The sequence below is a fragment of the Glycine max genome, chromosome 18 (assembly GCF_000004515.6).
Source record: "Glycine max cultivar Williams 82 chromosome 18, Glycine_max_v4.0, whole genome shotgun sequence".
Taxonomy (NCBI): Eukaryota; Viridiplantae; Streptophyta; class Magnoliopsida; order Fabales; family Fabaceae; genus Glycine; species Glycine max.
In genome coordinates, this window is record NC_038254.2 from 55,125,231 (window position 1) to 55,150,218 (window position 24,988).

The 24,988-nt window shown below is 33.2% G+C and overlaps 2 protein-coding genes across 6 annotated transcripts; one reads left to right on the forward strand and one right to left on the reverse strand.

Annotated features, from left to right (window-relative positions):
* The first annotated feature begins 904 nt into the window (after positions 1-904).
* On the forward strand, positions 905-11,232 carry LOC100795627 (ABC transporter C family member 3). Of its 4 annotated transcripts, none has more exons than XM_014770361.2 (11): positions 905-1,042; positions 2,947-5,017; positions 7,676-7,762; positions 7,855-8,505; positions 8,680-8,844; positions 9,118-9,412; positions 9,520-9,734; positions 9,839-10,144; positions 10,234-10,297; positions 10,560-10,799; positions 10,900-11,232. In XM_014770361.2, exons 2-11 carry the CDS (start codon positions 3,233-3,235, stop codon positions 11,010-11,012), a joined length of 3,921 nt encoding a protein of 1,306 aa, XP_014625847.1. In that variant the 5' UTR covers positions 905-1,042; positions 2,947-3,232; the 3' UTR covers positions 11,013-11,232. The 4 variants fall into 4 exon arrangements, with proteins under 4 accessions (XP_014625847.1, XP_014625850.1, XP_025982447.1 ...); XM_026126662.2 differs by having other exon boundaries at positions 906-1,042; positions 2,950-5,017; XM_014770362.3 differs by having other exon boundaries at positions 917-1,042; positions 2,930-5,017.
* Positions 11,233-16,102: 4,870 nt separating this feature from the next.
* LOC100796152 (protein IMPAIRED IN BABA-INDUCED STERILITY 1) lies at positions 16,103-23,036 on the reverse strand. Of its 2 annotated transcripts, none has more exons than XM_006602869.4 (9): positions 21,946-23,036; positions 20,317-20,601; positions 19,884-20,201; positions 19,149-19,376; positions 18,827-18,924; positions 18,266-18,374; positions 17,672-18,172; positions 16,944-17,067; positions 16,103-16,430 (listed from the first exon to the last, which is right to left on the reverse strand). In XM_006602869.4, exons 1-9 carry the CDS (start codon positions 22,285-22,287, stop codon positions 16,423-16,425), a joined length of 2,013 nt encoding a protein of 670 aa, XP_006602932.1. In that variant the 5' UTR covers positions 22,288-23,036; the 3' UTR covers positions 16,103-16,422. The 2 variants fall into 2 exon arrangements, with proteins under 2 accessions (XP_006602932.1, XP_003551748.1); XM_003551700.5 differs by having other exon boundaries at positions 17,672-18,181.
* Between the last annotated feature and the right edge of the window lie 1,952 nt (positions 23,037-24,988).

Sequence of the window (24,988 nt, forward strand, 5' to 3'; positions counted from 1 at the left end):
GTAATAGTAAAATCTCTTTTCTCAAACACTATTCTTCTCTTTAATTTCACTAAGGTGACAGCAATGCACATAATTAAGGCACATTTAGTTACTCTTCTACCATAAAAATCCAAGTCTCTGTTCAAACATTATCTACCAAATTATAGACTTTAAGACTAGTAAAATGGAATCTTTAGTAATAACAAAACAATCATGCAACGTGTCACTTCTATTAGCTATGCAATTCTAAATTGAAAAGTTAAAACTGTTACGAACAACTCTCGCACCCACTAATTGAATTTAGAGCTATTGCAAGTCATAATTTATTAGATATGAAACGTATTATGCTATGATATTAACAGTTAAACACGTGAGCAATTTTGTTAGCCTTATTTTTTTGCTGTGTCAGCATAATCTTTCTCTTTCAACTCAAAAAAATTAAAAAAATAAAAAGAAAAACCTCCAACCGCGCAAGCCTTCTTCAAAGAACATGATAGAATTATTTTCTTTAATCCCTATAAGAAAATGCATCAACGTCATGACCCAAAACTTAAAATATTACTTAATAAAAGGTTGAGGTAGGAAAAAACAGACCTTTACTACAACTTAGATATTTCAATGTTAGAAAATTAAAATAATAAAATACAAGAGGTGATTCCCCCAGTTTTTAATTCCTATTAAAATAATAAAATACAAGAGGTGATTCCCCCAGTTTTTGAACTCGAAGAGTCAGAAGCTATTGAAAGTTGAAACAAAATTTTGCTGTGGAGCAATATGATCAACATCATCATCATCTTCCAAAGCTCCAACTCCAACCATCAAAAATGGAATTCACCAATTTCCTAACTTTATACATGTCTATCTCCAACATCCTCTCCCGAAGTCCCCCACTTAACTCACTCGCTCACTAGAAACTAGCCACCTTTATATGTTTAGAGAACTCTCACTTTGGAGCAAAGTCAAGTCAAACATTACTCTTCAATCTTTACCCACAAAAGTTTACCCAAAGTGGAGCCTTCTTGTTGGTTTTGCTGTTTTTGTGTTTACTTTCTTTAAAACTAAGGTATGTTGTTACTCTTCTCCCAATGCTGTTGTTTCTTGTCACCTTGTTATAAACTTAGTAGTTTATGAAAAGTGTAACGCCCTTGATTATAAGTTCCATTAAAGAAAAATGCTTATTCTCCACCTTTAGGTACTAGAAATTAATAAGTAGGTCTAAGCGTTTCGTTCAAGATCAAGGGAAAAATACATGCAGATTCCCTTTAGTAACAAGAATTTAAATCTTTATTTTAGAGAATTAATGTTGAGCAGAGTGTGCTAGATATTATAAACCTGATACTTGTCTTTTATTCTTATGGATAAAAAAAAAAGGATGGTAAGATATACTAAATTTTTTTGCTAAAGTTAAATGAAGACAGAAAATTATTAAAGAGACACAAGTTCATGAATATGGCACCTATTAATTTTATTTATGGATAAATAATCATTTTTATTCCCGAAAGTGTAAAACATAGAGAATTTAGTTCTTAAAAAAATGAAAATTCTGATTTAGTCCTTCAATACACTTAAAAGAGCAACAATTACATCATGTAGTCACCATTCACCCTTCATTCTTTATAAGTGATTACTGAATTTATATTAGGCTTAGATTATACTCCATTATTAAAAAAGACTTTTTTTAGGTCCTTCTATTTGTTTGGAATATAGATAATGCTGTGTATATGCGTAACGTAATTAACCAACTAGTTTTACACAAGCAGAAATATGCATTCCAAAACTAACTTCAAGTAGTCCAGGCATTCCATTACATTCAATACAAGTCCATATATGGTTTTATTCAGGTATTAAAGCAAAAAAGTTTATTAGTGAGGGCACTTGACAATCGACACTGTGCAGGGCCTGACCCATGCCAAAGAATTGCTCAAGTGAAGTAGAAAATGATAGGTAGTCTTAATTTTCTCCTAAATTTTAAAAGGGTGCTTGGAAGCAAGGGAAATGGAAGCAACAACCAAAGAGGGCGAAGATAGGGGTGAGGGCAGGGGGGAGTTTCTGAAATGGAGAAGAAATAATTGGAGGAGGAGGGATTGGACCTCTCTGGAATGGCCTTTTTGAAAATCATTAATATGTTTTTCCTATAATTTCATGATTCTTACCTTTTTAGTCCCTATAATTTAAAAATGATTTTTTTAGTTCCTATAGTTTATATTTTAATTCTCTTTAGTTCCTGTAATTTAAAAGTGTTTTTTTAAGTCTTTATAGTTTGCATTTTAATTCTCTTCCCTATAATTTGAAAAATATAGGGACTAAAAAAATCACTTTCAAAATTAGAATTAAAATATAAACTATAGAGACTAAAAAAAACATTTTCAAATTATAAGGACTAAAAAAGTAAGAATCCTGAAAGTATAGAAACCAAATGAGTAATTTAACCTAAATTTTATTATAATTGAGGAAACTTTAGCACCAGAAATAGTTCATACTGCTAGACTATCATCAAAATCTCAATTATTGTATAATAGTAAAAGTGTGTATATATAGAGATTCTGACACGATTAATAGCCCTTTAGTAATTGATATTTGGTAAATAGACACTATTCCTCGTTCAAAGGTCAGTATGGCTCAATTTGGTATCCTATGTAATTGAAACCATTCTGAAAGAACAAAAGTTAGCTCAGATATTAGATCATGCATCTCAATTCACATCAAGATACTTGTTAGGACTCACTTATATGGACATCTTTAAAGAGTAGGCTGAATGGTGAGTTAACTTGATAGCACATATCTATAAGTACCATAATGATAAGGATTCAAGATCCACAAATTTTCTACACACACTTCATGGGTGTGAAGCAAGTAAATGTATACAAAAATAAAATAGTTATTATAGATTATAGACAACATTTTTGTAGCTAGACAGAAATATGTTGGACACAAAAGTATTTAACTGCAGTTTGAAACATTGAACAGCAGAAAATTATAATTGACAGCCACAAAATTTGGACAGCAAGCAGAACTCCAGACAGCAACCAGAGTTTTGGATAATGGGCAGAAATACTTCCTGCAAACCAAATTTAGACATTACGCAGAATTCTAGGCCATCCATCAACCAGGATTTTGGAAAGCACAAAAAATTCTGATGGCTAACATGATATAAACAGAGAGGAAGATTCAAGTCAACAACAAGAATTTCGGACTGCAGGCAAAAATTCTGACAGAAAACACAATTTAAATAGCAAGGCAATCTATCAGTAATATGGAAAAACTTGCCTCTCTTGAAGAGGTCCTTTTGAATGGTGGCTCTAGTGTAAACAACAGTTCTGATCCCAGTAAGACCATAGGAAATGAAAATTTAACTTGCTATTCAAATGCGGGATTTTTCAGCATTCTTACTTTTTCATGGATCAGTCCACTATTAAGTCTTGGCAATGAGAAGACTTTAGATCATGAGGACCTCCCACTGCTTGCCGCCGATGACAGTGCCTATGGGGCTTTTACAACTTTTAGAAACAATCTCGAGTCAGAGTGTGGTAGTGACCTTAGGAGAGTGACCACTCTTAAGCTGGTGAAAGTGTTAATCTTCTCAACATGGAAAGGGATCGTTTTATCCGGTTTGTTAGAATTCTTATGCACCTGTGCTTCTTTTGTTGGACCCTATCTTATTGAAAGCCTTGTTCAATACTTCAACCAGGAACACAAGTTTAAAAATGAAGGCTATATGTTGGCTATAGCATTTGTTGCAGCAAAGCTTGTTGAGTGTCTTCCAGATAGGCACGGCAGATTTAACTTGGAGCAGGTTGGAGTAAGGATGCAATCAATGTTGGTGGCAATGATCTATGCTAAAGGTCTGACTCTTTCCTGTCAATCAAAGGAAGGATACAGCAGTGGGGAAATCATCAACTTAATGACTGTGGATGCGGAAAGGGTCGATGAACTTTGTTGGCACATGCATGCTCCATGGATATGTGTTCTGAAAGTTGCGTTGGCCATGTTAATTCTCTACAAAAGTGTCGGGGTTGCTTCAATAGCTGCTTTTGCTGCCACTGTAATTGTGATGTTGCTAAACCTTCCTGTGGCATCATTGCAAGAAAAGTTCCAAGGTAAGATAATGGAGTTCAAAGATAAAAGAATGAAGGTGACGTCTGAGATTCTAAAGAATATGAAGATTCTAAAACTGCAAGCATGGGAGATGAAGTTCTTATCAAAGATTTTTCATCTTAGGAAGACTGAGGAGACATTGCTAAAGAAATTTCTAGTTAGCTCAGCTACTATGACATGTCTCTTGTTTAATGCCCCAACTTTTATTGCTGTTGTCACTTTCAGTGCTTGCTTTCTTATAGGCATCCCACTTGAATCAGGGAAAATCTTATCTGCACTTGCAACATTCGAAATTCTTCAAATGCCCATATACAGTCTTCCTGACACAATTTCAATGATTGCACAAACTAAGGTTTCTTTTGATAGGATTACATCATTTCTTAGTCTAGATGACTTGCAGACTGATGTAGTGGAGAAACTTCCACGGGGTAGTTCTGACATAGCAATTGAATTAGTAAATGGAAATTTCTCTTGGAATTTATCTTCCCTTAACACAACATTGAAAAACATAAATCTCACAGTTTTTCATGGTATGAGGGTTGCTGTTTGTGGTACTGTTGCATCAGGCAAATCTAGCTTACTTTCTTGTATAATAGGTGAAATACCTAAGATATCTGGGACCCTAAAGGTGTGTGGATCAAAGGCTTATGTTTCTCAATCACCATGGGTAGAAAGTGGCAAGATAGAAGAGAACATATTATTTGGCAAGGAGATGGACAGGGAAAAGTATGAGAAGGTGCTAGAAGCATGTTCCTTGACAAAAGACCTGGAGGTTCTACCATTTGGTGATCAAACCATCATTGGAGAGAAGGGAATCAATTTGAGTGGTGGACAGAAGCAAAGAGTACAAATAGCCCGTGCTCTTTACCAAGATGCTGACATTTATTTGTTTGATGATCCCTTCAGTTCTGTGGATGCTCATACAGGATCTCATCTCTTTAGGGTACTGTTTATCTAAACTCTATAGTTTTCACTTTTCAGTGCATTATTTTGTTTTTTGTAAATTAATTTGAGATTTCCAAATTATTGAAATCTTTCAGTCTTCCTAAATTGTTGGTTTTATGGAAGAAAATTGAAAGGAGAGAGAGAAGCAAAGAATAATGATTTGGAAGTTGGAAGAAGGATAAGGGAAATCATTCTACTTTTATTTCTCAAGCAACCTTTTAATTTATAATATTTGAAATAAGAAGACCAGAAATTCAAAAACAAGTACATGATCAAGATTCTTGCAATCTTTTTTCCAAACAAACAAACTTTCTCCTAAAGAAAAAGAACAAGCTATTGCTTAAAATAACTAATTCAATAACTGAAACATTGACTTCAATCCAGTAGGCTATCTACTAATTTGTTGGATCAAATGAAAAGCTTTTACCTTTCATTTTAACCCTTGGAATCTCCCAACCTGTTGCATTATAGATAAGATAGTGTTGATCTTAAATGGAGACTTTAAATCTTTTTTCTGTCAACTAACAGACTGAGCAAATTTTGGTCAATATCAATTACAGAAAGATGTTTGTCTTTATACCTCAACTTGTAATTTCAGAAATGAAGCCACCATTCCCTATTCTGACTTTTGAGACTTTAGTGGGCTTCAAATCCTTGAAGAAAGTTTCTATCATGTCATGTGGTTTGTGCAACCACTATTCATTAGCCAGCATTCTAATGTACGCCTAGTTGAAAAACATGCTGCCATGAAAATCTAGTTTCTTTTATCTTTCTCAACAATTTAGGCATCATGTTTGAGTTGTAGAAGTTTGCTTCAGAATATTACGGCTTCATGTCCAATCCGATTGCACTTGCTACCCTTCACATTTGGTCTTTTCTAGCATTTGAATGGGGGACCTCCTGTTCTTCCACTGTGTTGTCAAGGTGGATAATTTTTCTTTCTTCCCTTGCCATCAATTTGGATGTTTGCAGTGGTTTCACTACTTGAGGTCCGGTTCCCGTTGTAATTTTTCTTTTTGTTATTCCTAATTTACTTCTACTTGGCTGGCAGAGCACCTTCAACTGTGTGCTCTTGTCTCATAAGCCTTCGTTGCCCTTGTGCCTGCAAGGCATGTAAGACTTTTGCCAAAGTGATCCTAGACAGGTATTTTGTATTCTCCAAGGTGATTATAGGCTCTTCATAATTCATATCTCTCTGGGATTGTTATCAGAACTTTTTTTACAATTGTTGAATCAGAAAAATCAGTGCCCAATAACCTTATTAGCAATGCCAAACAATCTGTTTGAGTGTTTTTTGATTGTCTTGGACTCTTTCATTTTTTGCAACTTGAATGCCCTCGTTAAATTTAGCACCTCCATGCTTTGTATCCTTTTATTGCGTTGGCTTTCTTGAGTGCCATGATTCTTGTGAGAATGGTTGTTGAAACACCAACAAATAGACATGGTTTTGCCTTTGCCTTCCTAGTTTTTCTCTCCTTGTGATTCTTTTATTTGGGTCATGGTAGGATTATGTGGCGGGTGGAACTTCTTAATCCTCTTCCACAGATTCCCAAAGGTCCAAACTCCAAAGCCTCCAAGTAGGACTCCATTGTCACTGCCAAAGATCACAGTTTTCTCCAATTTGTTGAAAAGTGCGGTTCAGTTTCCATTTTCACAGGTCCTATAAGAAGATTGCTCAGATACCAAATTTTTGTTTTTATGGAAGCAAAAGAAAAAAACAGTGAATCAGTGAAGAATACATTGAAGTTGAGAAAAGAAGGACATGTGAATTATACTTTTATTTCTCATCCAACCTTATACATTTATAATATTTGAAATAAGCAAAAAGTCATAACTGTTAGATTTTAGTTTAAAACTAGTTGACACTAAGTAAAGTTGTCCAACAAATATATAAGTTACACCTCAAGAATTGAGGCAAGTAATGTGGGACTTCCTAACAATAAGGAAGTGCATGATCGAGATTCTAGCAATTTTATTAAAAAAAAAAAAATCTCCTAAAGTAAAGGAACAATCAATTAGGAGAACTTATTCAAATAACTTGAATAAACATCCAAAATTTTAAAGAACATTAACTTCACTGTATTCTTATATAAATGTCTCAAAAATTAACTAACAGTGAGTTTAGAAGTCCTCAGTTTACAACCAACAATAAAAGTCTCATACCGGTAGGTTAGATCAGCTCATGGATTGTAGATGACATCAGACTCAAGAAAGACAAAATTCGAAGGGATATTATTCATTATGATATCCCACTTAACAATATCTTCCTATTTCCTTTGGTTCCCGCCACTCTTTTCCAGAGTTAAAAAGCATGCACTCTACTCTCCACACCGTGCTTCAGCAGCCTTGTTTGAGCATAACCACCTTAACAAACTTTTCTTTTTCTCAATTGGTGCCGCACCAATGTCTCCTAATATACAATCATTCTGAATTTTGTCCTTTCTTGTGTGGCCACACATCCAGAATTTTATGTTTCTGGTCTCTATAAATTCCAGCAGTATATTATGGGCATGGATACAGCTATAACCTCATTGAATTGAATTCTTCTTGTTTGTAATAGATTATATCTTTGTAATACAATTTGACTAGTTGTGTTATGCATTTGGAAGGACAAGCTGTTATCTAATGTTACATTTACTACTACACAACGTTGCAGGAGTGTCTGCTTGGCCTTCTAAAAACAAAAACTGTGATATACATAACTCATCAAGTAGAGTTCTTACCTGATGCTGATCTAATATTGGTAAGTCATTCGTATTTTTCATTCTAATGAATTCAAATAAATATCAGAATTTACTGTTATCAATGTTTTTCTTTTGCTTACAATTTGTGTAGGTCATGAGAGAAGGAAGGATAACTCAATCAGGAAAATACAATGACATTCTCAGGTCAGACACTGATTTTATGGAACTTGTAGGTGCACATAGAGAAGCTTTGTCTTCAGTTATGTCCTCAGAGAGAATTCCCACACTTGAAACAGTGAATATCTCCACAAAGGACTCAGATTCATTAAGATATTTTGAACTTGAGCAAGAAGAGAAAAACATAGATGATCATCATGATAAGTCAGATGACACAGTTAAGCCAAAAGGCCAACTGATTCAAGAGGAAGAACGGGAAAAGGGTAGAGTTCGGTTTAAGGTCTACTGGAAATACATCACAACAGCTTATGGAGGAGCTTTTGTACCCTTTATATTGCTCTCACAGACACTTACCACGGTTTTTCAGATTGGAAGCAACTATTGGATGACTTTAGAAACTCCTATTTCTGCAACTGCAGAAACTGGTATTGAAAGCTTTACCCTTATGGTTGTCTATGTTGCTTTGGCGATTGGAAGTTCATTTTTCAACCTTGTCATATCAGTTCTTAGAGAGATAGCTGGATACAAGACAGCCACTATACTCTTTAATAAAATGCATTTTTGCTTTTTCCGAGCACCAATGTCATTTTTTGATGCCACCCCAAGTGGGAGAATCCTTAATAGAGTATGTCACAATTTGTTGATTCTTCTTGACTGGTTTAATTTGAAGAGACAACTTATTTTTAATTGATCATGACAGTAAATTATTTATGACAGTTTGATTTCTCTATTTCCTTTTTCAATTGACCATGTTGAATATATTTGCTGTCTAAACTTTTGGTTTTAATTTATGTTGCAGGCTTCAACAGATCAAAACACAATAGACATAAGCATTTCATATTTGGTATGGGTATTTACCTTCATTTTGATTCACCTCTTGGGAACTATTGCTGTGATGTCTCAAGCTGCATGGCAGGTGTTTATAATATTGATTCCTATCACGGCCACTTGCATATGGTACCAGGTAGTTTTCTGGACAATGTCTAACCAATATCATATGACACCACTAACATCAGAAGTCACTTAATGAATCTGATGTTGACTTTTATTCCTCCTTTTTTGTCTTTCAAGGAACATGTTTTCCTCATTGATTCAACATTTAAAGTGAAATTGATTTTATCATAATTCTCAAGAGTTCTGAGAGGAAGAAGAAAGAGAACAATGTAATCTCTCTAATATTATTGTGCAAATTAACAATAGTATTATGTATGCTAAAAGAGTGCTTCAATATATGCAGCGATACTATTCTGCATCAGCACGGGAACTGGCACGATTAGTTGGCATATGCCAAGCTCCTGTTATACAACATTTTTCGGAAACAATTTCTGGATCAACAACCATAAGATGTTTTGAGCAAGAATCTAGATTTAATGACATACATATGAAACTGATAGATAGATATTCTCAACCCAGATTATACAGTGCCAGTGCAATAGAATGGTTGGCTTTCAGATTGGATATTCTATCCATTACCACATTTGCCTTCTGTTTGGTTTCCTTGATATCTTTTCCAAATTCAATTACTGCTCCGGGTAAGTACTTTGGATTACATACATTCACTAGTCATATATACATTACTCTTTATAACATTAGGCATAAAACTTCATTCCTTTCCTACTTCAATTTTGTTTTTGTCAAGGCATTGCGGGATTAGCTGTGACGTATGGGCTTAATCTAAATGAACTACAATATAATTTAATCTGGGATCTTTGCAATTTGGAAAATGAATTTATATCCGTAGAAAGAATACTTCAATACACCTCCATCCCAAGTGAAGCTCCTCTTACAATAAAAGACAACCAACCAGATCATTCTTGGCCATCATTTGGAGAAGTTCATATCCAGGATTTACAGGTACCTTTCAAAAGTTATTCATTTGCTTCATTCTGAATTGAAGGATAAACTTGGTTACAAATATGTCCTGATCTTTTTTATTAACGAGGAAGTGGGTGATTCAGGTTCGATATGCGCCTCATTTGCCTCTAATTTTACGTGGTCTTACTTGCACTTTCGCTGCTGGAGCAAAAACTGGCATTGTGGGAAGAACAGGAAGTGGAAAATCAACTCTAGTGCTAACACTTTTTCGACTTCTTGAACCTGTTGCTGGACAGATATTGATAGATAGTGTTGACATATCTTTGATTGGAATTCATGATTTGAGGTCCAGACTGAGCATTATTCCACAGGATCCAACAATGTTTGAAGGGACTGTTCGAAGCAACTTGGACCCCCTGGAAGAATACACAGATGAACAGATTTGGGAGGTAATTTGGATTTTCTGACATTATGAAGAACTTGTGTTGCCTCTTTTAGTGCAAGTTATGCATATATTAATATATAAGTTATATTTTAGGCTCTAGATATGTGCCAACTTGGAGATGAAGTAAGGAAGAAAGAAGGGAAACTTGACTCCTCAGGTTTGACTTCTCAAAACTTTGAACATAGATATAGGGTGTGTTACTAGTGACACTTACTAATTATATGACTACATGTGGTGAGAAAGTACTCCCTCTGGTCCACAATATAAGGCACCATTTAGAAAGAATTGATGGTCCTTTTTATAAGGCATTTTACAATTCCTATAAAACATTTAATTTTCCCCCATTATTTGCCCTTATTAAATACTTATTTGTGCTTTTTATTGATTATGGTATTACTTATCATCTTGAGTTTTTGAAGTTACTGAGAATGGAGAAAATTGGAGTATGGGCCAAAGGCAATTGGTGTGCCTCGGCCGCGTTCTACTAAAGAAAAGCAAGATATTGGTGCTTGATGAAGCTACTGCCTCAGTTGATACAGCCACAGATAATATTATTCAGCAAACAGTGAAGCAACATTTTTCAGAATGTACAGTCATTACCATTGCTCATAGAATAACTTCAATCCTGGATAGTGACATGGTTCTGTTTCTAAATCAAGGTAAGCATCACTTTCTTTTTTTCTTCTTTATTTGTCAGTTCTTTTACTTTTTTTTTCATCATGAATGTGGATATGATTTCTCTTCATATCAATTCTTCAGGGCTCATTGAGGAATATGATTCACCAAAGAAACTACTTAAGAACAATTCTTCATCTCTTGCTCAACTAGTTGCAGAATACACAAGGAGATCAAACTGTGGTTTTGGAACTTAAACTGATACTGAATTGAAAATTAGCCTGGAATCAGATATGTTGTTAGTGATATATATAAGGAAAACATAAAGTGAGATTAAATTTCATTATTCAATGAGTGCTCAAAACTGAGCATGAGAAAAGTATATGGTAATTTTGTGTAACAGTTAAATTCAAGGACATATTCTGTTGAAAAAGAAGATACAGTGAGATTAAATTCCATAATTTAATCAGTACTCAATGTTAGAAAGTGTCACATCACCACCACCACCTATTTCAATTTTCGAAATACACTTAATACGTTTTAAGTTAAAATATAATACTAAAGAGTAAGACTAAGCAATATTTGGTAATTGTGAAAAAGTTCAATTCGAGGGCATATTCTGTTTGCAGCCCTGTATCGAATCGATCCAGGAATTGGTCCAAGTTTCGAATTTTTTTTTTTAATTTCTCTCTTTTTGTTGGCATTTTGAAACAAAATATTGTTACGAATCTCCATGTCATTGGGTTGACTATATCTTTTTCAAGGAATAATAGAACAAGATTACCAGATCATTTTGGGAATGGAAAATGGATATCTGGAACGAATCTTGATATGATGAAGATATATTAAAAACGAATTTTTAAATTGAATGCATGAAAAGACATAAGTAATATACGTGTTTATTTTCTGAATTTTAAATTATATTAAATTTCTGTAAAAAAATTATATTAAATTTAGAAGTGGATTATAAAATAATTTTGTATGTGGAGTGTAGTACTTTGTTGCATGAAAGTGTGTTTTGTAAGAATTTTGAGGAGTTTTTAATCAGGTTATAAACTATTTTGACAAAATAAATAGTATCATAATTAAAAATTACTGATAAGTTAAAAATTATTAAATATAAATACAATATTTTAAAATTTTAATGTATTAAATATTATATATTTTATTAAATATATCTGTTTTTTTTTTAATGTTTACGGGTAGTGACTAATAACATTCATATAGTTTACATTATTTTGTTATTTTTAAGTTAAAATAAATAAGAATTTAAAAGGATAGATGAAAATGAGGACAGGAGGACAACTTGTGTAAAAGAAAATCTTAGAAGGGACGGGTGATCAATTGACATTTGACATTTGATAGTTGCAGCTGTATTTCATCTCTCAATGCACTAGGATTGATGTTGAAAGCCTGAAACAAATATCGTAGTTATTTATGAAGACTGTATAGTATTATTTTATGTTGGAGTTAATAATTCAAAAAATTCTAACTCAACTTTTTTTTTCTTAGCTGCTTACATTTAATAATGAGTTTAAGATTAGGTAATCTTGGTGTAAAAAAGTTTACATTGTTAATCAATAAAAATCATTGTTAATATAATTTTAAAATAATTATTATAAAAATAAGATAAGAAACTTGTTATGAGAGTGTTTGGTTTGGCGATAGACCCACACGCAATCAAAACTGTGGTAATACCGTTATAAAATTAAAGCAACTCAATAATACTTTTCATTATATATTGGTCATAAAAATAAAGGAAAGGTGATATACTTTAAACGTACTGCTAAATCAAGCATACACTATGTATTTGTGATTCTCCCATCCTTATTCTTGCCATTTACATTTCTATATGCAGTAAGTCATTATTGGTCATTCCATTTCATTGCTTTCATTATATTAACATCTTACGACTATTATTTGTTTATCTTCTTTTTTTTAATAACTTTAGTTAATTACGTTTTCTAATTTTAGTACTTATTTTTCACAGACTTAATATGTCTGTACATTTTGATGATGATCAAGTATTTTAGCCCAGCTTTTTTCTCAAAAAAAAGAAGTATTTTAGCCCGGCTTTAAAATAACTTTTCCACATGATAATTTCGAAATATAGATTTCTTACTAACGCGCTGAAGCTGAAGAAGTCTGTATTTTATTCCAATATGGTGTGGATTTAGTTCTTTTCTTTTTAAGATAGTCTTGTACTCAAAATGTTGAATTCCAAATATAATAAAGAATGTGTCTAATATTCTGAGTCTGAATGAAGCAGGTGTACAAATGCAGATACAAACATTGTAATTTTAGCTCAACTTACAACTATATATGAAGCACTTTTGCATTATATTTCCAATATTTTCTTTTGGATTTACTATTTTTTATTCGTTAAATTTTTTAAAAGAATTGTATTTAATCCCTGAATTTTTTATTGATATTTAGTCATTTAACTTTTATTTCATTGTAACTTTTAGTCTCTTAATTTTTTTTCGTCTTTACTTTTAGTTCCTTAAAATGATTAAAAATAAGGATAGAAAAAAATTAAAGAACTAAAAGTAAGAAAAAAAAATTAAAAACTATAAAAAGACTTAACAATTTAGAAACTAAAAATAAAAAATTTAAGGACTCAAAACATAATTTTTTATTTTTTTATTTTGGATTGGTTATGAATCTTAAAACACATTTCAATGCAATTGTTGTCTTCATGGCCATACACGGCTTTGTACATAAACATTATATTATGTCTTCATTTGTTAGTGTACTCACTTAAGACATACACCATGACAACACTCCCATCTCCCTCACTCCTCTTTATCCTCCCAAACCTTAAATTCTCCAAAACACGTGCCCAGTGTGTCAACGGTTTGCTTTGTATCCACCCCAAATGCACTGTTAAGTTTTCTTCTCGTGTCAATGCTTTCACTCTCGTAGCAAACCCCACCACTAGACAGGTTATTACTCTCCCCCTTGATCAATCTATAGACAAAGATTTTGCAAGTCAACTCATTTTGGATACAACGCTGATCAAGATGAGTTCAAAGTTCTTGGCATGGTTATGTATCAAGGTGGTTCTCATCATGAGGTCAAGGTTTTCATTGTGACACTTCATGGAGGGTTATTTCTCCTAAAAGACACTATGCTTTGATGTACCATGACCTTTTGTCCGCTTTTGGTAAGAAGGGCCTTTGTGTGAATGGTGCTATTTATTGGACATGTTCAACTGGTCTTCTTAGATTCGATGTGGGGACTGAACAGTTCAGGGGTCATGCCTGCTCCTCCAAGATATCTGGAGGGAGTTGTTTGGAATTTGAAGCACCTGAATCTCATGGAAATTCATGGTTGTTTGTGTTTGCCTGGACACACGTACAATAATAGCAGAAATTTGAAGTTGTGGATTTTGATGGACTACATGTGGGAGCAACAAAAAAGTGTTGTCCTCCCTTCTAGGGTTATTTTTCCACTCTGTAGAGTCCCCACAGGTGAGATCCTACTTCTGCCATATTTTCTTGATAGATGTGTTGGAGAAGCCTACAGTGACATGGACACAACAAGCTCCAGGAGTCTTGTGGTCATGGAAATGCCTTGTGATCCATTGTGGGGTGATCATACATTAGTAGACTTTGACATTTTCTATTCTCAAGAAAGCTTCAGGCTATTAAGTGAAGAGACTTAGTGCATATATATTTGTTTTATTGTTGCAAAGAGACTTTTAGGGCAAAATGAGATTTGCAAAAGCATCCAAATCCTTCATTTTGCAACGTTGAGTTTGTGAACCATTAGATTTTTCTTGGAATTCATGCACCGCATTTAGAACGGAAATCTAAGCATAGCCTTAGCCTTAGGTTTATCTCTTTTTAGATAGCAATACTCCTTCTTGCTTGAAGAGATGTTTTTTTTATAATTGTTTTTATTTCCAAACATTAAGGGCTTTATGCTTTCTGGGTGTTATCTTAAATGGCATTTCCAACATTTGGAATGACATTGCTTTTGATGTTCTGTTTATTTCTGGACGTACCGTGACAGTTAGTGAATAGTTATATTTTGCAGCCTAGTCCATCGTGTATGCTCTTGCAAAGTTCGCTCCTATAGTAGCTAACCTCTTCTTGTCATTCAATTCCTATAGCACATAATCAAATTAATCTACATTATAATGGAAAAATTATATACAAAATGAAAATCAAAGGGTAAGGATCATGTGTGGCAAAATTCAGACAAAGGATTGATTAGACCTTGTTAGCCGTGCTCTTTTCAAGGTTCTCATATATGATTCCATCATTGCCATAATAATTGGAAGCTGCAGCTGCAGTGGTGAAAAGGGTATTTGCCAAAGGAGCTGGCACGGAAGTGAGCTTCACATTGAGCTCGAAATATGCAATGGATCCAGCCAAGAAAATGTATTGATATTAAAATCATCTCACTATAATAGTGAATTGTTAAACATATTTTTATACTAAATTTATTAAATCTATCATGCTCAAGTAACTATGAATTGCAGATATGTTTGAATAAACTATATTTCATCATTATGTTTCTCTAATTATGTTTTATTAACATTTTTTATATTTATTATATAATTATTATTAGGATATCATTTTAAAAAAATTAACTAATTGGAAGTTTTGATTTTATTATGTAATAACTTGTACTAAATATCTATCGATAATATTTATAGAGGAAAAAAATGAACATAATTGTATGTATCAGCTACAAAGAATAAGTCATAATTAAGTTTTGCTAGTTGCTTCAGTTTTGTGTTTGCAGGCCTCTTATATGCTTTAAAAAGTTGTTCATATATTTTTCATGTATCTTGAATTCTTGATGATAGTTTGGCCGTCAACATAGTACTTAAATTCATTTAGATTGGTACAATCTTTAGATATTGACTTTGATGTTGCTCTTGTATATACATACATTAAATACATTTGTAGCCATTATTTGGTTAAATCTTTTGATCTCTTTCCTCTCTCGTTGTCTTGTATCTGAAACGATGTAGTTGCATGTTGTTCATCATGTAGAGATGACTACAAAAAGTGAAATTAATTATAAAAAAAAAATAATACATTCTAAAACAGCTGTACTTAAGATGTCTTAGAATGTTATACATTTTACACCGGTTCATTACAACCGTCGTCGTAGATGTCTACACTTTCTACAACACCTGATACGATGATGATCAATAATCAATGTTATAAGTTACAAATAATCGATGTAGAAGGCTTTCATTGTAGTAGTATAACATGAGACTTTGCACCAAACATGATCAATTGTGGGGTTCATTCTAGTTTATGTAAGAATTAGAACCACGAAAGACAACAAAAAAATATAAAAATAAATAAATGAGTACATCTACTAGTAGGCTACGGAGGAAAAAAATTCTATAAGAAATTTTAACCTTTCTTTAAACATATCACTACACGTGGGCAGTGCAATTTGTTGCTGTCATGTAATCCTATACATAATTCAGTGTTAGTCCTACTATGTACTATAAACCTGTATGAACACTTAACTCTAGTCTAGTGAACAAAAGGAGGGGACTACTGTCGCCAAAGATATCAAATCAAGAGAGCTGAAGTCAGAAGTTAGAATGGTTCAGAAGTCCATCAATGGCCACAATGTTTGGTCGAGCACCCCTTTTGTAGATGTTGGATTAATCCCACTCCTATGATCCTTGTGTCATTGGTCTGTAATACACAAAATTGATATATTGGCATTTGTAACGAGTTATATTGCAATATTTTTTAAACAACTTTTTTTGTATATATTCTAGACCATCCAAAAAAGTTATAGGATAAGGAAAGTGGTTGAGATATTATATTCATACAACAACTTCGATAAAACTTCAGTTTCTCTCAGTCTCTCTCAATACCATTTATCTTATTTCACACTTTGCTAGCTCGTCTTCTTATTTCTCTTATGTGTAAGTTGTATAAATTTATTTATAATTAAAATTTCTTTTAAAAAGATTGTACCTTTTGATCTCTCTCATCTTTTAAGTATTTGGTGATTTGACATTTTACAAGTGTGAAAAAAAGTATAAAAACAATGTGTTGTGAAACAATCATTTTTTTCACTAAATGATGCAATAGACTCCCGGTGATCTAATAGCACAGAATGAAGGTGTAATAAGTTTGTTTCACTAAATTAGTAAATTTTGTGTGTAACATCATCACCCATGATAAAAGTAGTTTCTTTACCTCTTCCAAACCTCGATTTACGAAGACATTGTCGCATACTATGTTCATTCCAATGCAACATCTCATCATTTTTATCTGATGGGATTATTTTTGGCTCCACAGGCTCACCATGTTTTCTGTGGCCCTGTAAAAGTTTTGGTGCATAAAATAAGATGCAAACTAATAGAAATAGAATAATAGGAATTTTCATATCAAGATTTCATATACGATCCTCACTTTGTGAAAACATCACAACTAAATTTCCATCAAAAGTAAGCAAAAAATAATAAGAAACCCTTATTTGGTCATTGAAAGATTCTAAGAACAATAATTTAGTTTGCAAATGATATACACCAGTTTGGTCCTCTAGTGACATTTGAGGAATTAAATTATCATTTAAGAAGTTACTATTCACTAGAACTAAATTAATGACACTTGAGGAATAAAATTATCATTTGAGAATCATGTTGATGTTACTGATCCTTGGAGAATTAAGTTATAGATTACTCTTTTTATAATAGTAAAGAAAGTTTTACACAACCACTAGTGAATCAAAATTAAATACACTAGAAAATAATTATCTCCAGCTATTAGTAAAAAACACGTGTTGGGAGTTAGTTGCCAAGCCTGAGATGATTTCAGTTTATATTATAAAAAGTGGCACATTGGCCATGACCAACAATGATAACCTTAAGGTTTTGTTTGATCACAAAAAGTGTTTACATTCACCTGAGGATTTCATAACTTACCTGAGTATCTATCAAAGCATCCATTTTATCTGTGAAATCAAAGTCCATGTAATAATTTGAGTTGTATGTATCAGCTACATCAAATGATTTTTGTTGAACACGAGGAGCCAGGTACTTTTTTGATACATAGTTGGAAGTCACATCCTGATGGTTTGTGTTGTAACTATGTTTCCTTTCTGAAACTTCTATCCCATGTTCTGTTAAAACATATGTGCCTTTTGCAAAGGTTGGATCCAGAGCACTGACTTTTCTTATTGAGCCATTTGACAATATGGATGAAGCTTTTGGTTTTCTCCTTTTAGCCCATGTAAAGCCACTAGATCCCGAGACTGGTGATGGTCCTGAGTATACACTGTATCCATTGCAACCATTCACCACTTGGGCAGCCTCTGACTTCGCATCATATGAAGGCTTTGGTTGCTCTTTATGCATAGCTCCTGCTACTTTTCCTTTTGTAACATGTGCCCTACCATCATCTGGAGCAGCATTTTGAGAATCATTCTGCATTTCCTTCACAAAGAAAAAAGGCAAGTGAATAAAAGTAGCTATTTTTTTTTCTAGTAGTGTGGCATTGTGCAATTAAAGCAAGAGCACCTCTTTCAAAGCTGGTTTGTTGAAATTGATATGGTCATGGGAAACTTTGTGGACTTGTCTTTGCCTTTTTGATGTTACGGCCTCTCTCACTTTACCTCCATTCTTTTTCCTGAGCATAAGATTAAGACTTCGGTCACAGAAATAGGAAATAAATCAAACAAAATTTCAATAGAAACATTTGGTTAAATTTTGAATCATTTGATTACTTAAGATGCCAGGTTAATGGTTTAAATGAATATTTAAAACCATAAGGAGATTATGAATATAAAGATAAAAAACAATGAATAACTTATTCCCCTGGTTTATAATTACCAACTTTTTCACTTGAGATGCCTAATTCTCCTGCATAAGGTTTTGATAGAATGAATATATGTGGATGTGGCGAAATATTAGGCCTTGGCCTTTGAAGATGATGCAACCTTTAATTTTCATTCCGTAGAATAATGATAACTAGATTCATGAATAAGACTCAAAGCATGAGAAAAAATCAAGAATAAAATAGCTTTATCGTGACTATTTTCTAAGAATAGAAGACAAGACCACTGACCACATATGATATACCTGCGCACATCTTCCCAATTTTTGGCATCCATTTCTTTGCTTGGTGGATACTTTGGCAGGAGTGATGGATTACAAGCATATGGCTTGGTGCTGAAATACTACAGAAGGTACAACATGAAACATAGAATCAGAAATCAAACTTAATTCTGTGCAATAGGCAACAGTGAGCAAACATCTTAATAGCATAGCATTTTCAGAATAACAATTATGAAAATTACACATGAAACACCATCCTCAAAGTTAACCCATGAAACTCATTCTTTATGATAAAGATAAATCTTATTAAAAAAAGGAAGAAGAATAAAATGCATAAAGAATTCACCTCAGACATGAGGGCAGAGGAGGCAGTCCCACGTTTAGAGGGATCAATGGAAAGTAAGGTCTCTAGTAGGTTTACAGCAGTTGCAGGAAAACCCCTACACCGCTCCTTAAGAGAAGTTTTGTAATTAGTCCGAGGCTTAAACATTGTGGCCAGAGGAAGCTTATTCTTTTTCCAGAACTCCTCTGGTGGAGAACCACAAAGCTTGAAAATTTTGTGTAATTGTTCAACCTGTAGATTAAAGAAGAATATACAACAAATCAAGCCACCAAAGTTTTAGTGTTAGCCTGACAGATGCATTGCTAGTCTAGCCTAGTAAATTCCTTTGTATCATTATTTTTCTTTAAATTTATCTTGTTTGATTATCCTTAGAAGGATGAATAATGTCTTGATTTTTATCTCACTGAAGTCAAAGCCATATGGCAATTTCATGATCCTATTAATTAATGTGATGTACCGATAAGGTAAATTTCTGTTAGGGATGTAAAAATGTTTTAACAGTGTATATAAATTAAGAGAAATCATAGTAAAAGACTCCTTAACATACTAATTTGAACACACCCTCTACTATTAGCTGAAACTTATTGAAAATCTCAAAATTTCGTGATCTCACTTCAAATTTAATGATCCCCACTTATAATTTTGGGATTTTTAATAAATTCCAACCAATAGTAGAGTGTGTTACTAGCACTCCTCATAAATTAAAATTTTCATTATATACATTGATAATGAGGTTACCTCAGTTCTCCCCTTAAGGATGGGCTTCCCCAGAAAAAGTTCAGCAAATACACAACCAACACTCCATAGATCCACTGAAACTCCATAATTTGTTGATCCCAACAAGTTCTCAGGAGGACGATACCATAGAGTCACCACACGACTTGTTAAGGGTTGCTTACTATTTGGGACAAGGGTATTGGCTAATCCAAAATCTGCTATCTTGAGAACACCTTCATTGTTCACTAATATATTAGATACTTTAATGTCTCGATGCATAATACCTTTAAGGTGACAATGCTCAATTCCACTTAATAGCTGTCTCATGTAACACTTAATCTGTTTGAGAAAAACATGAAATAACAATTAAGGTAACATCTAATGTAGCATTAAACTAAAGCAACCAACCTAATAGCACACAAAATTATGTAATGAAATGCAGACTAAGACAAACCTGTGAGTCGGTGAACTTTATGTCAGGAGAAGCGACTAGGCCAGCAAGGTCATGCTCCATATATTCAAATACAAGGTATATGCTATTTGATAGTTTTGAAGTGATTATACCCTCCAATTTCATGATGTTTGGGTGGTCAAGTGTGCGGAGAATTAATATTTCTCTTGCCATGAACCTAATGCTTTCTGCTTGAAATTTGTCAAAGTGCACCTTCTTCAGGGCAACCATCCTCCCAGTTTTAACTTCGCGTGCTTGGAATACACTGCTATATGTACCTTGTCCAATCTACAGAGAGGGAAATGTTAAAAGAAAATGTCATAAATAGATAAATGTTGACCACATGATGACAATAAGCTATAATTAAGGCCAAGAAATTCTAGCTTGGATAAGTGCATCAGAAAACATGAAATGTGTCATTGTAGATCAAAGAAATGAAATGTTGTAGCTAGGAATTTGATTACGCTAAGTTTAGCTTGCTCAGAGTCTCTGTTCTTTACAAGCTCATGAGCTGATTCATAAATCTAACATAAACATTTTCATATTCATAATAGACTAATAGTTAAATTTTCTGTCTATGTCATGGTTTTACCAACCTTTACACAGCCGGTTTGGATTCCAAGTCTGAATTAAGAAAAGAAAAAAAAAAAAAAAAGTCACTAGTCATTGAATCTTTGACAGGGAATAAGTGTGTTAAATTTTTTCACCAAGTAATACTTTTCAAAATTGAATTAATAACCTGGAACTTTTTAATATTGTAAGGTTTTGCTTGAAGAACTGTAGAAGAAGAAAAAAAAGATGAAGAGGTAATTAGCTTTGTTTTACATAAGACATTGCTGCAACACAATTGAAGTTGCCTCCAAAATTGAAAACTTTAAGTATAAGAAAACTACTGTCCCATTGCCTTCATTAATTCTCCTCCAAATAATAAAAAGCTAAAAAAAAAAATGTCTGCATCTCATAATCTGGTCTATCACACTACAAAGCTTATTTCCATCTTCAAACAAAATCATTACTGAAAAAGTTAAAGCCTACATGAACTTGACCAACTATCATTTTTTTTAACAGTTGACCCAACTATCATTTACAAATAACATAATCCCCATAAAGCAACAATTTTTTAAACTACAAAACTTAGAAAATATTATTCTCCAGTTAAAATTGGAGTTTTACTTCATTAACCTGTGCTAACATTGCCGTAAAAAAAAAGTGTTGACATCTAATGCAAAACTTTTATTACTTACATTATCTAAATGAAACTCTAATTCTAATCCGATAACAATATTAAATACGTTAACAATCTACATCTAAGTTTTGTCCCTTTTTTCATTTAATTCCATCATTACATCAATTCTTTTTCGTTACCAGCCTGACCAACTATCTGTTTTCCTCTTCCAAATTCCAATTACTATTGTTTATTTTTTTCATTCACAGACCTCAATCTAAAACTTGCTTGGGAGCTTCAAGCCCAATTTTTCTCCAACAAACATAATATTGGTTAATTAATTAATAACATGAATTTGAACCAACTTAGAGAATGAAACAGATGATTACAAACTTAAATGCTGAATCCATGCATTGATATAATTGATATATAACTAACAAGTTGGGAAATGGGGGTTGTTGAGGTACCTTATCCAATCTCTCAAAAGAATCCGTTTTGAGTGGGACCCACCCTTGAATGGCTTCCCCAGCAACAGATGTAAGCCAAGGTGGCCACCCAGCCGCATTCTGCTCAGCCTCCACAAACCTACACGACAACCTTAAAGACACAGACCCATTCCCCTCTCTCAAGCTCCCCTTGCTCCATTCCTCACGCGCCTCCCCCTCACGCGCCTCCCCGACGACGCCGTTTTGGTTTCTCCCCAACCCATTATTGCTCCGCCTCCGAGAACTTGAAGGCACCACGCACGGCCCCTCCGGCGTAGAATCACCGGCTCCGGCGACCGTCTTCTTCGAGCTCGCGCAACCCATTTTAGCGGCGGAAACGGGTCGCGAGCACCGCCTCCGAGGAAAACGGAGCGAAACCCAGAAACAGAATCAACGAGAAAGAGGGAAAGATGGTGGCTTTGTTGCTCCTCCCTCGCTCCTTCCTTTCTGCGTTTCTCTCTCTCTCTCTCTCTCTCTCTCTCTCTCTTCCAAAAGCGACGCAATCCAACTATCTTCTCTCTCTCTCTCTGCCGAGTTGCGAGATCTGCGGAGGATTTTCGAGGATGTCGCGAACGGTCGTGAGACATTCGCGGGTCCCAATGGGTGCAGCATCTCTTTTTGGTGTTCTATCGTAAGAGGAGAGAGAGAGAGAGAGAGAAAGGTGTAATATAACCGTTCGTTTGGAGGCTGTGTTATTGTTTTGTGTTTGTTTGTCGCTTTGGTTGGATACAGAGAGAAGCACAAGGGGAAAGAGAGAGTGTGCCCCTTGGTGTGATGATGGTTGCATGCTAACTCTCTAACAGCACCATTTCAAACGCATCATGGAGTTAGTTGGTTGGGTTTTAGAAACTTCAGAATAATAATTCGACAGTTCCTTTTAGTTGTGATATTGAGTTGAGTTGCTGCCAAATTGTGACCTGACACCTCTCTGTTGTGCTTGCTTGGGTTATTGTGGTTATGATGTTCCTTTTTAAAATTATTGATCACTAAGTGGAGCATGATTGGTTTTGGTTTTCAATTCTATTTTGATAATGTGACTAAAGTGATGCAGTACATGTTTTGGTGGTTCATTTTCCTTGTATACATGTTTGATGATGCATGTTTATTGTTTAACTATCAAAGACATAAAAAGGTTGTATACCATGTATATATTATTTTTTAATAATTAAAATTAAGGTTTTAACTCTTTGTGTGATTCGGATATAGTATTAATATATTTTAAGTTAGTTATTGAAGTAATATTTTTTAAAATCTTAATTACATTTAAAGTTTATTATTTTTTTAAAAGAAGTATTCAGTCAAGTTATCTCTTGCAAACTGAATGTATATTTTCAATTGAGTAGCACACATTGGACTTTTATTCTAATGATAAAAAATATTAACAAATGAGTCCAATAGAAGGAGACTAATTCTTTGTTACGTACAATAACAAATAAGTATACGTCTGGATTGATGTTGCGTCAATATTGATCCATGTTCATTTGACATTGCTATTGTAGTTTTTGTGTTACTTTGATTGTGTGAAGCGGCTTTTTTTTATTGGGCGTGACTTTAAGACGTAAAATCAAGCATGTTCTAAAATTTGAACTCTTATCAGAAGAGATACTAACATTTAATATCCAATCATTCTTCAAATAGAATTGCTTTCAAAAAAAAATATTAATAGGAAATGATAAAAAAAAGAGTAAAACTTCTTATTTAAGCATCACTTAATAATTTGTGTGTAGCACTCCCGTCTTGTACTAAGAAAAGGATTTAATATAATGCTTAAATCAATAAAAATTTTCCAAATGTGAGAGTGATACAATTTTTTTTCTTCTTCAAAAACTACTAAACGTTACTCTTGTGATTAAAATGCATAAAATTTTCTTACGCATTTTATAAAACGAACATATTATTCACAACTTTGTTGTAAGCCGAAATCCTGTTGCTAAGATCCCTCGCCACGAGTAAAGTGACCACACGAAAAAATGAGTTAAATTAAATAAGTCTAAACTTTAATGTTTTGACCATCTTTAGAAAATAATAAAGGCAGCACCAGATAGGTAGTTACTTTTACTTTATTGTCAGCTTATCAACAAGAAGAGAAGCCCTCAACTCAATAGTACAATTTTTTTAAAATAAACAAATAACAATAGAATCTATTTCTTTTATGGTTTAATTATATTTTGTATTCCTTGATTATGATTAACATGTAAATTGTGCTGTAAAAAAACATGTAATTGTAATCTTTAACTGCTTATAGTCAAGAGCCTTTAAAAAAAACATCTTATAGTCAAGTCTTAATAGCACTTTTTCTTAATATAAACTTAAGTTTAATTTTTAAGAAACTCAAATAATTAGAGATTTAAAATCGATATGAAATAGGAAAATGATTTAAAAGTAAAAAAATAAAAGTTAAATTTGAAAGAATTTCTGAAGTGTGAGATAAAGATATCAAAGAAAGTGAATTTTGGATTTTTAAAAAAAATGGATGAAATATGGTGTTTTAATTGATAAGTTTTGAGTGGAAGAAAGTTTAAACTGGTTTATTAAATTCAATTTAAGAATACTTTACAAAAAAAAGAGAGAGAGAGAGAGAGAATTCTTTGGATGAAAATGAATGAATTAAAAAATTGGACAAATTTTAGTAACAATTGAAAAAAAATAGTGACTAAATTGAAATAAAAGATTATTAAAAGATCAAAATTACAAATTGATTATAATAAAAGAATCAAAATATAATCAAACATTTTCAAATAGAATTTATTTCCTTTTAACTCTAAAGAACAAAACCAATATTCAGAATTACCTGTGGGATGCCTAACCCCATGGAACAATATATCTCAAATAAAAGTAGTAACTGGAACTATACTTCCCCTATTACACTCTATCCATCTCGAACCTAAACATTTATCCTGCTATCCTGCCAAAAGGTAGCTCATATGAAATGCATCTTTTTAAAAGAATATTCGTACAATAAATTAGAGATTTTGTTTTGTAATCATCACATTCATATAACATGAGTTAGTTGACAGTGGTCCTC